Source organism: Megalobrama amblycephala, linkage group LG23 (genome assembly GCF_018812025.1).
Source record: "Megalobrama amblycephala isolate DHTTF-2021 linkage group LG23, ASM1881202v1, whole genome shotgun sequence".
Classification (NCBI taxonomy): Eukaryota; Metazoa; Chordata; class Actinopteri; order Cypriniformes; family Xenocyprididae; genus Megalobrama; species Megalobrama amblycephala.
In genome coordinates, this window is record NC_063066.1 from 5,369,882 (window position 1) to 5,389,601 (window position 19,720).

Sequence of the window (19,720 nt, forward strand, 5' to 3'; positions counted from 1 at the left end):
TAATATTTTAGGAGGATCTGTTGACAGGAATGCAATATAATAAACATAACTCTGTTTTCAGTGGTGTATAAAGACCTTACATAATGAGCCGTTATGTTTTTATTTCCTTAGAATGAGCCATTTCTATCTCATACACCGCGGGTCCCCTTATATGGAAGTCGCCATTTTGCGCCGCCATGTTTCTACAGTAGCCCTAAACGGACAACCTGCTCTACAGAGTGCATTTGCTTGACCAGCTTCTCTCTGCTGTCTCAGACGACGACATCTTTGTCCTGTGTCAGCCACCGTAGCTTCCCTATGTTGCAACTCGCAACCTCACCCCAAGGTGCCGCTAAAATTTACACACTGCGCCTTTAAAAGTCAAAGTCATGTTGAATATTGAAGCGTTTGTTTTTTGGAGCTTTATATACCCCAACCAATTTTAAGAGGAAAGTCAATTAAGCAGATCCAGGCTCTGGAAAGTACCGTACACTTTGCAAGGATTTCCCAGAGGCCTCATGTGGCTGCATTTGAATACATACTCGGCCTTATGGCCATGCTTGCACGGGCTTTTAAATTATGCAAGTGGATTATGAACCACAAAGGCTCAGTCGATCTCTCCCCTCGCTTGAGTAGTCTGGAGGAGCTCCTCCCCCTCTCCAGACCACCGGCCCCTCTGACTGCCCCGCGCTTTACAGTGGGACTAGAATTACATTACAGCTGACACTGAAAACCGCCGCGGGGCCTGAAGCCAGTGAAACATGAAGGCTTTGACAGAATGTTTTTTCCTTCAATGAGAAATGAATATTTTCAGTCTTAGCTGAGAAACAGAGATGCCAGTTTTGTTTTATTAACAATTTAGCAATAAAAAAAAAAACTCTGGAGGTAAAATGTTTTTAAAGGGATAGATTACCCAAAAATGAAATGAAATCTGTCATTATTTAAGAGTGTCTCCTCTTCCTTCCACTGTAGAAGAATGAAACCAAAATATCCCAGAGACTGTCGTTGCCGATTACGTCATTCGGAGCCCGAGTCTGTGCAGTAGAGATCCTGAGGTGGAGCCGCGGTGTTAAGATCCCGCCCACAGACTCAATCACAAGCTGTCAATCAAGACGTTACACCATCAAATAACTAACTAAAACCAGACTTATTGGGAAAACAAACACTTGAACATACGTCTGGGTGATGAGAACTACCTAAAACCATACACAAGTGTAATCGGTGTCCCGTTGGATTACATGTAGAGGGTGGAGATTATGACCTACACTCCAGCCAACCACCAGGGGGCGATTGTGCATGTGTGTGACTATGGAACACAAATGCAATTTTAAGTTCATTTTATGTCCATCTCTACAAGACAGACTTTTCAGGATAGGAGATGGACTAAAAATGAATTTAGTCTATCTTACTTCCTGCCAGATTCTGGAAGATAAATTCTTCAAACAGTGGTACAAGAGGATGTGGTGCTGGTCCTTCAGGAGCCACTCTCAAGCTGTCTGTCTATAAGGCCTATAAAAACCCAGTCTTCATGTATTTCACAACACTTCAGCTTGTGATTCTTATTAAGTGCCGGTCATTTTTAGGATTCTTTACCTAACCTAAGTCTCTGAGATCCTGACGCCTTGCACTTCTGGAGACTTCAGGTAGGTTACTTCTGGAAAATGGTGGCGCTGGAGACTAAAGGGTTCCTGATGGCTTCACACTTAATTCTTTTGCAGTCTTTTCTTCACCTGTTTTTGTCTGACCCTGCTGACCCAATGAGCATTTTGCTGTCCATTAGTCATGCCTTAACTTTGCAATTACTAGTATTGCATCCTTCTCATGCGCATTTAATCATTTTTGACTTATTAGTCAGAGTTAAAAAAAAATAATAAAAAAAATTGGCTCATTTTATCTGTAAAAGAAAACGTGCACACCTGAATATAATGTTTCTCACTTCCAGCCTTCATGAACAATTATATATCACTTATAAATGATTAAATACAAAATTAATGGGAGTTATTAAGCTTGATGTGGATTGGAATTGGTAAGATGTGCTTGGAAAAAAAATATGATCAGAAAATCAACTTGTACAAGATCAGAGACCTCCACATTTAAGGTCAAAGAACCAAATTTACATAGAACCAATGAGCATAACCTCAGTGTTGTCGCTGTTTAGACAGAAAATTTAGAGACATCCATACTTTTATCTCAGAAATACAGTGTTAAAAAATGGTGACGGCTGCATTATCACCAGGATTTGATTGAGTGTAAATCTGGGTGTCATCTGTGTAAAAATGAAAATTAAGACCAAGATGAAAAATGTAAAAATGAAGGGGCTCAAAATCGATCCCTGGGGAACACCAAATTGAACTGAACCAACTTTGGACTTGCATCCGCCCAAGGAAACTGCCTACAGTCTGCGAGATAAGACTTGAAGCAGCTTAACGCATTATCAGTAACACCAAACAGTTTCCAGACAAGCAAGTAAAAGAGAATGACCTACAGTGTCAAAAGCTGTACTCGGATCAACAAGGATCAGAATGGAAAGGCATTCAGAGTCTGAAGCTATTAACAAGTAATTAGTGACCTTAACTAATGCTGTTTCAGTGCTGTGGAGTTTGCAGAAGCGGCTGAAAAAGATTGTTTAAAGTGAGATGAGTGTAAATGAGAAACAATTCACTAGAATTTTAGAGAGAAAGGGAAGATTAGAAATGAGACGAAAATTGATATTTCTACTATATTGGCTAATGTTGTTTAAGTGAATGCTGAAGTTTAATGTACAGTGATCATAATGCAAGGCAAGCACAGTGCATGTATATGACCTATTTTTCAGTGGCGTTATGTATAGGAGTCGACCGATTCATAAATAAAAGCTGCAGGCCGTAAGTTTTGCCTCTTTGTCGCCATCTCTGTTTGAAACCTGCAATTGCAGTTATTTGCAGAATTAGAATTACATCCTCAGTGCGGATGAATCTAATGTTTGCTGTCAGTCATCACATCTGTGTGGACACTGTACTTCGGAATCACAGATTCTACATCATGGAAGTATGACCAAAATAAGAATTTTGGCAGGAAAATATCATCTGAACAAGTAAGTAACATGTCTGCCACTTTTGTTTTGACCAACTGAGAAAATCACGCTGCCAATGGTGATTCAATCTAATGATCGTTTAGCTCAGATCACATCAAACTATGCAAATTATTATTATTGTTATACTTTGTTCTCAAATTGTTAATGTTAACAACAGCAGCATTGCGTGACTGTGTATTTAGTGTATATTAGTGTTACCTGTAGATTTCAATTTCTGCAGCCACTCCTCAATCTGAAGTCTTTTGCTTTTGAATACAGGTGAATCTCCAGTTGTCACTGATGATTGTCATTTGGACCTTTCTGGATTACAATCCGCCATCAAAATGAGTTTAATTATTCCAGCTGCTGTGAGAAAAGGCTATAAATGATCCATATAATGACGCAAAGACAAACGGCGGCGTGCTTGAATTTCCTACCAGCACCACTCTATTTATAAAACATTATTACAACTTTTGAACAGAATGATTGATTTGCTTAAAAACTGTCTGAATGACTCATTCACAAATTTAACTGATCTGGTTCAATTCACTGACTCTGAATGATTTGGTTGCAGTGGTTCACAGCTCACTAGAGGGGAAGATATTCATTAAATAATGTCTTTAATTTCAGTATGTTCCTCACACAGGGAAGCCTTGTATAATATAGTACTGACCACTTTTATGGTGCTTTATGGTTTTAAAGCATAAAAGCCTCAATGGTCAAGGGGACTAATTGCAAGGACAATTCCTCAAAATGTCCTTTTACGTTATACGATTTAGAACAAAATGAGGGTGAGTAAATACGAACTAGCTCTTTAAATATCTGTGCCGGTATCTGTTGTGTTGCAGAGCCCAAGGCTTTGTGAGGGTCCAGCTGGGGGGCCGTATGTTTGGTGGGCTGTGGCCAGCTGTATGAGGACATCTTGAACTCATGTGGGTCATGAGGGTGTGGGGCTTCAAAATCAAGTGGCGAAGAGAAGCTGCACTTTCCCTCTCATGAATACTAATGCTGGGCCACCTGCTGGTCAACACCCCCTACATCACAGCTACCGCTAATCATTCTCACTGTTAATGTAGTTTATAATGAGCTACAGTTGTGATTTTTTTCGGTATGATGCAAGAACTTGAATTCAAAATTAGGCCGAATAATCTCAGTAACTCGATCAGACTGAGAAAATGGGAAGATGATTGGCCGGTGTGTGCCTCAAGATAAGGTATCTGTAAAGAACACTGCTGGGGCAATATAACATATTGATATTTGTTGAGAGTGGCAGCACAATATTGCAAAATCTCATCATTTTGGTGGCTGGGTGATGGATGTCTATAGGTGCAAAATTGACTTTTCTGTTATGACCAGCACTACCCCGGCAGAAATGGAAAAAAGATTGAGAATATCTTCAGGTGCTGGAGCCTTTAGAAATTAGATTTGCATATATTCTCACATATATATATTATATATAAAATATGATTTGGAACAACATAATATATATATAAATGATCACCAAACAACACTATGCTACTAGCGTATCTACAGATGCGGCAACCAATGAGCATGAGGATTCTCTTCGACATTTAAAATGCGAAATAACTCATACCATGTATAATTTGACATGACACAGAAATTGCAATCGCCTTTTCTTCCTATTGTAACATATCCTAGTGAAATGGTGTAGTGACAAATTGGGTCCCCCCTGAAATCAGGTCTCCATTAGGACCCCAAGTGATCCCACTGGTTCAAATTGCTTTTAATAGGTACTCTTTTTAGCGCTGGATTAAAATTCCTACAAAATTGTTATGATAAAAGCGTTTCAACTACGTTATAATGACCATTTATGTCTGTATGTTAGCTTACGTACTGGCATATCAGATACCCGATTAGCCTGATATTAGTTTATACTTGCATTTGCATTTATTCTACATGTATTCACAAACATCTGTAATGTAATTGAGTTAAACGAAGTGTTAAATGTCCAAATATTTCAGTTATAAATAAAACAAATTAATGGTTCATATATTGACTTAGGCTATTTTTATTTATTACAAGTTAATCAAGTGTAAGAAATTACAATAAACTGGTTTTATTATGCACTCATTTTTCTTGCGCTTAGGATAATTAACTCACAGTTTGTGGAGACACATTTTAAAGGAAGGACCTGATTTGTCATGACAACTACTTCTCAAGCAGGAAAAACTGTAGGGCAGAACATGATTTGGTCCATGGGGAACTGATTGGATGGTGTGATGTCATGTGAGTGACAGCGCCTGTAAACGTCATAAGAGGCGAGATTGCGAGAAGAGACGTTTTTTGATTATAGTTTACGAGGGCACGTGAATTTTACAAAAATAAACGTGCATGGATAAATCATAAATACTGCAATTTTTTTTTTTTTTTTGATTTGATTTGATTTGATGGGGACTGTGTCATTGGTGATTTTACTACCAGGTAAGTATTTTAGAACCAACTTTAAAACCATTTACAAAAAGCAATTTAAAAATTTTGGAATTGAGAATTTTTAAAATAAATTGCTCTTCAACTCTGTAAAAACCTACCAGATCATTTGGCATGCAAATTTCTATGCCCTTTAAAATATCAAATGATCACATATGCAAACATTATTTTGTCAAAAGGGTTTTTTTTTTTTTTATAAATGGAACAGACCATTTCATTTCAGGCTTAAGTCAAAGAAATATTTTAAATTTTTATCTTGTCAAATAGTTTTTCCTTTTAAAAAAAAAAAAAAAAAAAAACTTGTCTAGCAGTGGCTTAAAACACTGAAACTTTTAGTTGTAGTTCAAGGCCTACAAGTCAAATAAAAATTCCTTCACGTTTTCCATTGCCGTACGAACCCCGTTGACAATTCCTAACCTAGACAAGACACAACCATGCTTCAAAATAGTACATAGAGTTTATTTTGTTCTCTCATCAGTGGAGTTGTTAAAATATGTTGTCATTCTTGATGAAGTGCAACAGTAGAAGGCAAACAGGATTCTTTACATGCTAGATAGTCACTCACACACAACCATGATTCGACTTGGCAAATTCCAAATAAAACCATACTTGCACTTGACCTGAAAGCGGGTTCTAGCAATACACAGGATTGCCCAAGCAGTAAAAACACGTTCCTTTAAGAAACAGGGAGAGAACGCTAAAACCAAATGATAGGTTTCTCCTTTCCCCAATTCAAGTAGTTTTGTTTTTCTACAACAAATTCAAGTTCAATCTCAGAAATAAAAGGAAGTCCAAATAAAGAAACAAATATAACCACACTCCTGGGTCCTGGAGTGAGGGATGGAGACAGGGAACAGGGAAGCCATCTGTGTTAACCAGGGTGACTTGCATCAGCAGTGAATGACGTGGGAGCTGCCTCACTGACGTGGTCCTGCGTAGCGGCCCTCGCTGGGTCCTGTGCCTCGACCGGCTCCGAAACTGGGTTTCTGAGCCATGCCTCCACGGGCGGGCGGTCCCCTTGACCCGCCTATCCTGTCACGCGGTCCCCCCGGGGGGCCTCTGGGGCGGATGTCCCGCCTGTCACCTTCACGGGCCGAGCGGGTCTTCTTTTCCTCTACGTTCAGCCGAACATCTCCTCGCAGTTTAATGGGCTACGATATAAAGAAAACGGTCATTCTGATGATCCTGCATTATATCCCGTACCTCAAAACATCTGAAAGTCACACGTACCCGATTACTGAGGATCTTCTGCACGGGCTCAGAATCATCAAATACCACGAATCCAAAGTTGGGCAGCTTTCCGCCGCTGTTGATTCTCAGCTCAAGGACAGTGCCGTACTCTGTGCAAAAGAGATTCGCAGGTAAGAGGAGGATCTGAAATAAAAAGTTTAAACTGAAAAATGCTGTTTGTACCACTTACGTTCAAAGAATTCCTTGAGCTCGTTCTTATCCACGTCGTGAGGTACGTTTCCAACAAAGAGTTGGTGGCTGTCAGGATACCGGACCGTCCGCCGCACCTCCGACTCTCCGCTCTCACCCTCCCTCACTGCTAAACAGAGATCAAACAGATTGATTCCTGCTTTCAGGTTTCTAGTGGAACGGCCATGATGTGTGCTTTAATTTAACTTTCAATTTCAACACTATATGCAGACATGAAGTTCATTTCAGCGCTCAGGCTGCCTTAAGCAGTTAAGATCAAATTCAGCTAATCAAGTCTTTCGTAAATATTTTAAAAAGCATCAAAAGTGTAAAAAATGGACCCATACTAGATTCACTACACTTTTGCACACCTCCTGGTCTCGATGTTCTTTGAGCTGGAGCGGGTCCTGGTCTCTGGTCACGTGGTCTCTGGTCTCTCTGGGGTCTCTGTGCTGTGGTCTGCGTTTCTGTTTTCACCTCTACACGTGGCTATGGATCATAATCACAATCACGCATGAAAATAAGGCTGTATATGAAATCACTTAATGCAAATTTACTTAAAGCATTAGTTCACCCAAAAATTAAATTTGTCATTAATTACTCACCCTCATGTCGTTCCACACCCATAAGACCTTCGTTCATCTTCAGAACACAAAGTTATTGGTGATGAAATCCAAGAGTTTTTTTTTTTTTTTTTTTTATCCCCTATAGAAAGCAACAATTATCGCCATTCAAGGTCCAGAAAAGTAGTTCAACCTTAATGTCATGAAGAGACTGAATACTGTGTACAAAAACAAAAAAAATCCTTGTATGCATTTGACACAGTGAACAGATCAGCGCTTCTGTGTTTACGTCCAGACGCCGGCTCATTATTGGACAGCTCCACAATCAGCATCACACGTATGTGTTGTGGTACTCACGTGAACGGCGGCATTCGGACGCAAACACAGAAGTGCTGAACTGCGTTCACAGTGCCAAATGTGTACGAGACTGACAGGGTAGAGAAGAAATTGTTGAATAAAGTTATTTGTTTTGTTCTGTTTTTGTGCATAAAAAGTATTCTTGTCACTTCATAACATTAAGGTTGAACCACTGCAGTCACGTCTACTGTTTTGACAATGTCTTTAGTCCTTTCTGGACCTCGAATTATGTAATTATGTTGCTTTCTATTGGGGATAAAAAACCTCTTGGATTTAATCAAAAATATCTTAATGTGTGTTTTCCGAAGATGAACGAAGGTCTTACAGGTTTGGAACGACATGAGGGTGAGTAATTGATAGAAATGTCATTTTTGGGTGAACAAAACTACCTTGATTAGGATGTACAATGTACAGCAAGTCACACTAGCTGTGTTTCCATCCAAAGTTGCGAATTTAACTTGAGCACAAAATTGGAATATCGCATAAAACATTTGCTAATGAAACACTGTTTCCATCCAGCGAGTCGAAGAGAACAAAATCGTCACTTCCTGATAAACTGGCGCTAAATATTACTAAGAAAAGTAGAAGCCACTGTGTATAATAATTGTTGTAAAGGCCTATAATAAATGATTTGTGCCTCAGAGTGCGCAGATAAACACGGTCATGTTATCTTGCTTTTGGAGGTGGATGCCTGCTGTTCGTGAACGCAGTCATGCAAGACAGTACTGGGAGGTAATTACACCAAACCACTTTGACGACAGACTTTGCTCGGGCATTTAAGAATGATCAAAACAGCATTTCAGATGCTGTGCAATGAGAACGGCCTGCTGTTTAGTCCAGTTATGCTGCCCCATCGTGCAAAGTAACATGACTTTTGAAGCGCATCAAGGAATTTATTCGGCAAGTGTGTTTCTATCAGTTTTCTTATTGGATAAAAAAAAAAAAATAAATTAACCAACTCAATTGAGCACATACATTTTATGCACATTTTTAGAATTTTTGTGCATCTTGGTGTATCCAGCATTTTTTTATGCAATATCCCAAAATACGCATAAAAATAAGTGGATGGAAACATAGCTACTGTTGGACTTTACTTTAAAGGTGCCCTAGAAACAGTTTTTACAAGATAATAATATAATATAATATAATATAAGTCCTAGGTGTCCCCTGAATGTGTCTGAAGTTTCAGCTCAAAATACCCCATAGAATTTAATTAATTCGTTTTTTTAACTGCCTATTTTGGGGCATCATTAACTATGCACCGATTCAGGCTGCGGCCCCTTTAAAATCGCACGCTCCCTGCCAAATATCACTAAAAATATGTTATCATGGATCATGTCAGTTATTGCTCCATCTGCCATTTTTCGCTATTGTCCTGTGCACAGATCCAGACGTTAATACTGGCTGCCCTTGTCTAATGCCTTGAACATGGGCTGGCATATGCAAATATTGGGGTCATACATATTAATGATCCCGACTGTTACGTAACAGTCGGTGTTATGTTGAGATTCGCCTGTTTTTCGGAGGTCTTTTAAACAAATGAGATTTATATAAGGAGGAAACAATGGAGTTTGAGACTCACTGTATGTCATTTCCATGTACTGAACTCTTGTTATTCAACTATGCCAAGGTAAATTCAATTTTTGATTCTAGGGCACCTTTAAGCTGTAACTACATGAATTAGGTTAGGGATAAGATTTACTAGACCGATATTAAATCTTTAAATGGAGTAAAAGAGTCTGTTGTGAGTGTCTACCTGCGTAGATGGGACTCGGACAACATGTGGAGGGACTCCTGTGGCAGGGACCACTCCTCCCGGTGGGAGATTCTTGCTAGTGACTGAAGCCCATGAAGATGGCTGAAAACAATAAAGCATTTAATCTCACTTATCCGGTTTGTGATGACTCTACAGCTTTACAAATACAGGTCTGTTGATATGAGAGACTCAACAGACAGTGATGAATGAGGGTGGTCTTACCCGGTTGTCCTCTGGCATAGTGGGTGTGGTGTCAGCAGGTGTGGGAGAAGGGGAAGACCTCTGAGTCTTTTCCTCAACATGAACCTCAGGCTGGCTTACGGGCTCTGGTTTTAGCTCCACAGCTGCTGGCTCAGGCTCCACCTCTGCTTCTGGCTCGGGCTGGGGCTCTGGAGTTACAGACACCTCTTCTTGCGGCCCCTCAGGCTCCACGCTGAAAAACACACGGATGTCCATGAAACCACAATACAGTGGTAAAAAGGAGTCTTCACTTTCTAGAGGGTATCATACTGCGATAACTAAAGGTTACTGAAGTGTTACTTATCTAAAAAAAAATCAAAATTGAAGTGTGTAGTAGGGGTGTATGATTAATCAATCGATTTTTCGATTTCAGCTTCCAACGATTATGAAAACAAGATAATTCCTTGTTCTTATTGTATTGTTTACTTGTCTTCTGTAACCATTTTGAGGGACTTTACTTCAGCAAAACTAATACTATGTTAACTAATGTGTCTATAATTGTGAAATTTCACTGAGATTTAAAATTACATCATGAAATAAGACTCATATCACCTACCAATAATCGTGTTAAATCATGAATTTGTGATAAAAGAAAAAATCATGATTCTGATTTTTGTCATGATCAAGCAGCAATAGTGTGGTTTGTTTTGACTTAAAGCACACCCACATGATTTGCATCCCGCTCTACTCAAGTGATTACCAAACTCAACTATATTAAATGAGCCGTCAAACTGAACACAATTTACCAAGGTGTCTGTTCGTAGTATCCAGCAGACTCCTCCTGGACCACCTCAGGTGAGTGCACTCGCTCCAGATCCTCCACGTCCTCCTCAGACTCTGTGAACAACAGGAGATGAATGAAGTCATCTGCTCACAGCGAGAGCATTTGGGAGACCGATTACTCTAAAGATGCCTGAAATACACCAACAATATCAGCGACTCACCCTCAGGAGGTTCTGAATCCGAGTCCCCGAACACTTCATCCTGGTACCGGAAGATATCGTTGTGTACGTAGAACTTGTTTGCAACGGTACCCTAAAAGATTACAGCAATAAAAAAAGGAAAAATTAATTAATTTAAAAAGGCCAAATCTGCCTATAGCCATTTTATGAGCTAAAAACTTGCACTAATGAAGATCAAAACAAACTGATGCTTCCAAGACACCAAGTCCAAGTTTGCAACCCTTTTAGCAGGTGAATTTCTATTTAGTCATCTGTTTACTAAACAAGCAATAATTATTTTGATTTAAACAGACGAAGGCACAGACTGGACATTATAGCTTGCGAGTAAAGCCAAAAGTATTCCCTCATCCACATTCTGCAACAGTACATTAGCGAGTGATCCGGGTGTTTGAAAATAATGCCGAAAAAGATGGAGATGAAGAGGAATGCAGAAAATTAAGTATCCCTGAGCATTAAGCTTTACTCCACACAAGAAATATCTAGCCAATGATTTCTTAAAATTAGAAGTGATCTTGCAATATTAAAACGTGACTATTTCTTGTCTTGTTAAAAATGCTCTTGCGATACGAGCATGACGGGGTTGAGCTTGTGGCAAAACCTTTTAAAGGGCTTGCATTATATTGTTCTGACTGCATATGATAATTCATACTTAGAATGCAGAACTGAAGTGACATCCATTACAAGATGATTAGTTTAGGACTGTCACAATTACTCGATTAAACTTGAGGCCTCGATTTAAAAAAATATCCTCGACTGCAATTTACCCATGTCAATTAAACGGCAAAATACCAGAAGTGGGGCATTTCATGGATAAGAATCCATGAACCGCATTAGATCATTTTCTAAGGGCGCACTAGAGACATAATTGACTGGTTGAACATTAACCAAAAATAAGAATTGACCATTTAATACTTTTAGTTAAGTTATTTAAGTAACTTTTCCAAGATGTTTTAAAACGTTTGCTGCATAGTTAAATACGCTAGATATACAAGTGTTTGAGAGAGAGAAAAACCTAAGTCACGCATTTCTTTTTATTAGACTATAACATTCGAAAACAATGTAAAATACCAGTAAAAGATTTACAAACATTATAAACAGCTATAGGCTATTTTAGATTCCCCTCGCTGCACAACAAATCCTTTCATTTTAACAGTATTCAGAACAGAACACAAAAGTACCTATAAGATCAAGCTAAGATGAGTCCATTTAAAGTGAAACTGAAAGAGAAACTGGTGTTGATCTCTGATTCAGCACAAATCCAAATGTTTCCATATTCCTGATGTATTTGAAGGTTAAACTTATGTAAACTAGGCATTGTACTTCATTTGTCATTTATTACTCACCCTCATGTCGTTCCACACCCGTAAGACCTTCATTCATCTTTGGAACACAAATTAAGATACTTTTGATTTAATCCCATGGCTCAGTGAAGCTTCGGAGCATTATGAATCTTTTGTGTCAAATCATGATTCGGATCGCGTGTCAAACTGCTGAAATCATGTGACTTTGGCGCTCCGAACAGCTGATTCGACACAAAAGATTCATAACGCTACGAAGCTTCCTGAAGCAGTGTTTTGAAATCATCCATCACTATTTAAGTAATTTTGTTTTTTTGGTGCACCAAAAATATTCTTGTCACTTTATAATATTAATATTGAACCACTGTACTCACATGAACTGATTTAAATATGTTTTTAGTACATTAATGGATCTTGAGAGAGGAAATGTCATTGCTCCCTATGCAGGCCTCACGGAGCCATCGGATTTCATCAAAAATATCTTAATTTGCGTTCTGAAGATTAACAAAGGTCTTACGGGTGTGGAACGACATGAGGGTGAGTAATAAATGACAGAATTTTCATTTTTGGGTGAACTAACCCTTTAAAACATTAAAAAAAAAAAAATAATATAGTATATATATATATTCAAAAATAAATAAATAAATTATATAGAGCATAGTGCTATTGTGAAATCAAACACCGCATTTCTATTAAATATATATATGCTGCGGGTTTTAGATTGAAGCATCAAAAATTACTGTTATTTTCGTTCCCGTGAGTACTAAAATTATGACTATCGATTTGCATATTCACCTTTTCCATTTTGCAGGTCTTTAGAAATGTCTTCACTTCACACATCCTCACATATACAATAGTTTACGTCTGCTTTGGCAGACATTCAAAGACAAGTTCAGTTATTCCCCCCGAGGTCTTGTTAATTGTTAATCATCTGATAACACATCTGTGAAGAAATCTTCATACCTCAGGTGCCAGAACAAACGTCTGCATGAACTTCCTCATGGGCTGCATGTTGTTGGACAGCTCCCCCAACACTTGCACCACCACTCCCTCGTTCAGGGTGGCATGGGCATCGACATGCCTGATCTTAGTGTGACAATCACGGAAGCTGAGAGCCATCACCTTCTTATGGATTTCCTGTTCAAAAAAGAATGACATTGAGCTACTACACTGAATCAACCTTTAAAAAAAAAAAAAAAAAAATTCATAACACTCGTTTTAAAAAAAACTCACAGACTGCCCATAGACTGCTTCCGCTGGTTTGCCGTTATTATCCAGACCACCGTGTACATAAGAGGAGTTCTTGCCATAAAACCTGAGAAATAAGAACAAAAGCAACACGTTTAGCTTTACTTTTTAAACATTTAAAGGGTTAGTTCACCCAAAAATGAAAATTCTGTCATTTATTACTCACCCTCATGTCGTTCCACACCCGCAAGACCTTCGTTCATCTTCAGAACACAAATTAAGATATTTTAGTTTTCAATCCGATGGCTCAGTGAGGCCTGCATAGCCAGCAATGACATTTCCTCTCTCAAGATCCATAAAGGTACTAAAAACATATTTAAATCAGTTCATGTGAGTACAGTGGTTCAATATTAATATTATAAAGTGACAAGAATATTTTTCAAAAAAAAATAAAAAAAATATAACGACTTATTTAGTGATGGCCGATTTCAAAACACTGCTTCATTAAGCTTCCGAGCGTTACGAATCTTGTGTCGAATCATGATTCGGATCGCGTGTCAAACTGCCAACGGCTGAAATCACGTGACTTTGGCACTCCGAACAGCAGATTCGATACACTGATTCATTTATGCTCCGAAGCTTCCTGAAGCAGTGTTTTGAAATTGGCCATCACTAAATACATCATTTTGTTTTGTTTTTTTGCGGACCAAAAATATTCTCGTCACTTTATAATATTAATATTGAACCACTGTACTCACATGAACTGATTTAAATATGTTTTTAGTACATTAATGGATCTTGGGAGAGGAAATGACATTGCTCCCTATGCAGGCCTCACTGAGCCATTGGATTTCAACTAAAATATCTTAATTTGTGTTCTGAAGATTAACGAAGGTCTTGCGGGAGTGGAACGACATGAGGGTGAGTAATAAATGACAGAATTTTCATTTTTGGGTGAACTAACCCTTTAACAGTAAGGGATTGTGATCAAATTTATGCAAAGTTCATTTGTCTAACAAAGATCAAATATGATCCTCACCTGTGCAGGTAGTCAGGAGCCTGGTTCAGTAGGGTGTAGTACTGTCGGACAAACTCTCGCCCGACAAGCTGGGCACTTGGCTTCTCCATCACCATTTCTTTGGTCAACTGGTTTCAACTAAATGAACAAAAATGACTCATTAAAATATTTTCACCTCACGTTGTTACAAACCCACATGACTTTCTCCTGATGAACACAAAAGAAATGTCAGTAACATCAGTAGTGTTCCTCTAGAGAACATGATGGGTAAGTTTGACAATTCATATTTCTGGTTGAACAACTTATTAAACGCTACATATGTTGAGCAAAGACAAGGACCGACCCTTCAGTGAAACCGAAACAAATCTCTTTGTTAAGTCGAGATAGAGAAGCAACGAGGCCATTTTAATGTCGATAGTCGATCGTTTCTATACATTTCTTTTGGGATTAGTCACACCCCATATGAACAGCAGTTGGTTTGGCTGCTCATCATGTAGGGTGGGACATTATTGCCAATGGAAAACTGAGTCTTAATTAGATGAAGCCATTGTGAAATGGACTCAAGTAGGCCCGAACAAGACACACCGCGTTGCCATCTTGAGCCCGGTTCCTTTATGACCAAATCAGATCATATTAGAAGACATTTATCTACTCAGACACACACATTATAGGCCAAATGCTTGATTTTCATTCATGAATCGTGCACGTGTCCAGCATTTTGTCGCATAAGCTTGTATCAGATGAGCATTATCTACAGTAAACGATGATATTGTACATAAATGGAAACTAAATTTAATGTATAAAGCGTGTATTACACTGTAATAGCTCAGTAAACGCGGGATCGTTCTTTGACGGAAATGTCGGCTGGTGGTGAGGTGAATGTAGCTAAAGCTAATCCTCTCAGCGTCGAGCAACAAAACCCACCCAACGGCCTAACCGTGAGTATTACCGCTTAAACTCTCAATTAACACGTATTATTTGAACATCCGAGGTGATTTAATGTGAAAAATGTTGGAATTATTGATTTATACTAAATAAATGCGGAACAAAAAGCACATGGCTATTAGCTGCGCACGAGCTATCAGATTCAGCACGCTAACCGGACCAGAAGACAAAAAAATCTTAAACGCTTGATTTTTTTTTTTATAATTTAACCATTAAATTCCAAAAAAAAAAAAAAACTTACCGAGAGGGAATCAGTAATGTGTGTTTGGGTTGAATCTGAAGTGATTTGAGCGAAGCGCCGGTAGCTGTGAAGCTTTAGCTCAGACACTGGCAGCAGCGCGTGTGGCGAAGTGCCGGTTTCACATTAGCTCCTACTAAAATCAACGGCCCATCTGATCGCGGAGCCGAACAGCCAATCAGATCGACGCAGTGGATCTGTGCATCCTATCAGCATTCGTTCTCTCGCAAAGCCCTCCCTAATTAGCATAATCTATGCAGGCTGTTTGAAAACGAGAGTGAAACGAAGGATCAAAGCAAGGTTGTTAGGCCCGCACGGACGTGAGTTGCGCAGCAGCTGAACTTGTTGATGTTTTGCGCATTTTGTTTGCGAAACTAACGAGTTGCCAGGTGATTTCTGTGCGCATTAGAAACTGTATTCAAGTGAGAAAACATGATGGCAGTGATGTATGAAGAAAGAGTGTGTTTAATTTGGGGGATTATTGGGAAGTGAAGAAATGTTGGTCGCTTCAGAAACCAAAATACAAAAAAAAAAAAAAAAAAAAAAAAAAAAAAAAATATATATATATATATATATATATATATATATATATATATATATATATATATATATTTTTTTTTTTTTTTCATTATTTTATTAGAATTAAACACATTTACCATATTCTTGAAATCAAAATATTTAATAAATAAATAAAATAAAATTGACATGGCTATTTTTTCAAGTATATGCCTATTATATATCATAGTAAAATATAAATTTAATTTATGCTGATTAGAAGACACCATGCTATATTAATTTAGCTAGTAAAAATTCACAGTATAATAATATTGCTATACAAATAGTGAAAAAAAAGTCCGGGCTCAATAGATAATTATATTTGTGAGGTAATTAATGTCGTGAAAATATTTTTACGTCCTATTTATATAGCGAACGTGAACCTGACATTTATTAATTAATTAATTAATTTATTTATTTATTGTAACTTGCGATGACTTCAACCCAACAAGATTAACCAATTTTTATATATTCAAATCCAGATAATTAAGTAGAGTTTAATATTTGTAAATGTGAATATATTGAGATCGTATATTGTCCATTAGGGGGCGACACGCTTCCCATGCATGCAACAATTTGCGGTTGAAAACAATATAGGCTACTGGGTTGCTTGTGTTTCCCAAATGCAGTCGTGAGCTAAGAAGATCGTGGAGAAAACTGTTGGCAAGATGCTTTTGGGAAACACATTCGTTTGCATTTTAAATGCATAATGTATCTGTCAACTATCATGACTAACAAATCCCACCAAATTACCAACAGCTCTTATTAGTTGAGTGTTTAACTGAACATTTTTCATTTTAAGATGGTTAAGAGATGAACCTCACTGACTGTTTTTTGGCATTGTTTGTATTGGATCATGAGGATAAATAAGATTTAATAAGGTTGATGTGTTCAGTAATCTCTCAAACAAAATATTACAATCATGGCATGAAAAAAAATTCATGCAAATAAATACATTTTGTATTCATCTGTTCAATATGTTCAGAGGTATTCATCAATGTTGAATGCTTCTTTCACTCAGTATGCATCAACACTGACAAACAGAATAATGTATTAAATATTTATAGTAAACATTGACAAATCTAGGTGTAAAAATATTTTCATAAATATCTAATGTGTTAACAAAAGGTACAGACACAGCTGTGAAATCTTATTTCATATTTTTTAAACAAACCTTTTCCTTCTGACAGTAGAATGTCTTTAAAAGACATGCTTAAATTTCAAGTTTACGCCAAGTGTGTATATATATATATATATATATATATATGTGTGTATATAAATTAGGGCTGCAATATATGCTGCAGTAATGCTTAAACACTTCTGGTTTTTTCCCAGAAAGAATGTGAAACATTTTCGTATATCGCATTATTTAACAAGGTATAGCATATTGCATTTTTCTTCAATATTGCACAGCCCTATATATATATATATATATATATATATATATATATATGTGTGGTTGTTTTAGGACAGGTTGTTTTAGGAGTAGTCAGTAGTAGGTCCAATATTAACGAAGGCTGCAGGGCCTTCCACAGAAAGTGATAGAAAAACCCTAATATTTCAAAATGTGGATCAAAATACACCATATTGAAATTGTCTGTTTTTTTATCTTATATCGAACATTTGATATAGTTTATAACATTTTATACCATGGTCTGTCTGTATACTCGATTCTGATTGGCTGGAAGGTGTGCATTAAAACCGTCTAATGCACAGGTTCCAGTCAGTTTAATCACGTTCTATATTAATGTGCTGTTTGTGACGCAGGTTCACAATCGCTCGCACAAATCAGAGATCATGCTGCGCACACAAAAACATTCAGGAGCACAGAAACTTGTTGTCAACGCTGATATAAAATAACTTCAATAATGAAACACTACATTTCTCAGCAACATTGCTGTTTTCGAAGAAATTCAACTCACAGTAGAGAGAGAGAGAGAGAAAGATACAGGTATTCCAGGGGTGCGTCTCAATCAGTTCCCTAGCTTCTGAGGTCATGAATCAGTATAGTGTACATGAATTCAGGCACTGATAAGGACAGTAACAGATAATTTATTATAGCTTGTCAAATCTGAGCAAAAACACGCCGCTTTTGTGTGTGTCCCTTTAAATGCAAATGAGCTGCTGTTCCCGGCCCCCTTTCCAGAAGAGGGCGGAGCTTTAACAGCTCACGCTTCGGTTGCTCAACAACAACAAAGCTGGAGAATCTCACGCAGCCAAAATGAGGATTGTCAGTAACGGGGTTCAGCCTTACATTGTTCAAACCGGAGTCGACACTGATGGAGAGACTCAGGAAGAAGTTACAACTTTTAGGACGTTTCTGAATGGTTAGTTGATGAATTTATGTAGTTGCTGTGGAGTTGATTCAACTCATCCACTAGCATGTGCGTCATGTTAATCTTTTGTGCAAATCCAGTGTTGAATTGACCCTCGTATGTGAAGCAGTCCGGCGTAAAATGACGGCATGACAACAACACTCTACTACAACAACTCTTCCTCTTCTCTAAAGCAGCCCAACATGGCCTTATCCCTTTTGTTGTGTGGTCTTGGGGGCGGGGTTTATGTACATTTTAGGTTTAGTGATGTCACTAACCCAGGAAGAAGCTTGTTGTAGTCCCTACCAGCCGTTTGTTGTAGTCCTTAGAGAATTCTTTAAAAGAAAATATCTTCCTTTGCATTGAACTTTGAGCGTCGTAACTTTGCAGATGTTGTTTATGCTCAAACAGCAACATTACACACTAACTAAAGTTAAAAAAGTGAAATCATAATCAACCACCCCTTTAAAGTGTGGCTATAATATTAAAAAGTTTTAGTTTTTTGGATGGAAACACTAAAATCAGCTCTAAAACAGGCAGTGAGTGATAGCGTATGTCATAATTTTGACAGAAAATCAGCTGAAATATTAGGATATTTGTGGTTCACGTTGGGACTTTTTAGGACATGTGTTAGTAATGTTGTGGATTTTGTGATCTCCACCAGCATTCTGTTTTTAGGGTTAAGAAGGAGTGGAGAAGAGTGTTTCACCCCTCCCCGGTGCAGAAGTGGGCTGGACTGAGCAGCACAGTGTTCTGGCTGGAGCTCTGCCATTGTTTGAGATTCCTGACGTGAGTGTCTGGCTGGAAGGGTAAGCATGGTGCCTGGGTAAATCCTGCTCTTTCTTTCTTGCTCTGCTTTCCCATGACTGTCTATCCCCACTGAGACCATCGACTCTCTTTCCCATGCTTCATGCAATACATGCAACATACTTGAAACATGTTTGAGTTTGAGCTATAATAGAGCCTGAATTAATAGTTGTTTAATAATATGAACATAACGATTAAATAGAGTAAAAAAAAAAACACAGACTTATTAAAAACAACTATAACAATTTTCTGGAATAATCTAAAATGTTTAAGAAAATTCTCTCCACATGAGCTCACTGATATCTATAGTTCTTAGTCTAAATTATTAGAAAACAAATCTATGTGCTTGTTGAAAGGCCTGTTTGTTTTTGTTGATATTTTTCAGCATTTAACTGTTCAGCAACCGGTTAAGCACTGAGGAAGCCACACCGGCTCGGAGGCTTAAAAATAATCCCGTAAATACAGGGTCCTAAAATATATCATTTTAAATGCAAAGGAAATTACATAAACATCCACTCCACCCTCGAGGAAACTACAAACATATGTGTTCCAGATGTTTAGCCCCACAGTATACAGGGCT

At 38.0% G+C, this 19,720-nt stretch overlaps 1 protein-coding gene across 4 annotated transcripts; it reads right to left on the reverse strand.

The window, feature by feature from the left end:
- Positions 1-5,917: 5,917 nt before the first annotated feature.
- g3bp1 (GTPase activating protein (SH3 domain) binding protein 1) lies at positions 5,918-15,624 on the reverse strand. 4 transcript variants are annotated; one of them, XM_048176346.1, is made up of 12 exons: positions 15,467-15,624; positions 14,302-14,418; positions 13,308-13,389; positions 13,038-13,211; positions 10,759-10,849; positions 10,561-10,651; positions 9,797-10,007; positions 9,575-9,676; positions 7,270-7,387; positions 6,900-7,025; positions 6,710-6,819; positions 5,918-6,630 (listed from the first exon to the last, which is right to left on the reverse strand). In XM_048176346.1, exons 2-12 carry the CDS (start codon positions 14,394-14,396, stop codon positions 6,397-6,399), a joined length of 1,434 nt encoding a protein of 477 aa, XP_048032303.1. In that variant the 5' UTR covers positions 14,397-14,418; positions 15,467-15,624; the 3' UTR covers positions 5,918-6,396. The 4 variants fall into 4 exon arrangements, with proteins under 4 accessions (XP_048032303.1, XP_048032302.1, XP_048032301.1 ...); XM_048176345.1 differs by having other exon boundaries at positions 6,900-7,028; XM_048176344.1 differs by having other exon boundaries at positions 7,246-7,387.
- Positions 15,625-19,720: the final 4,096 nt, after the last annotated feature.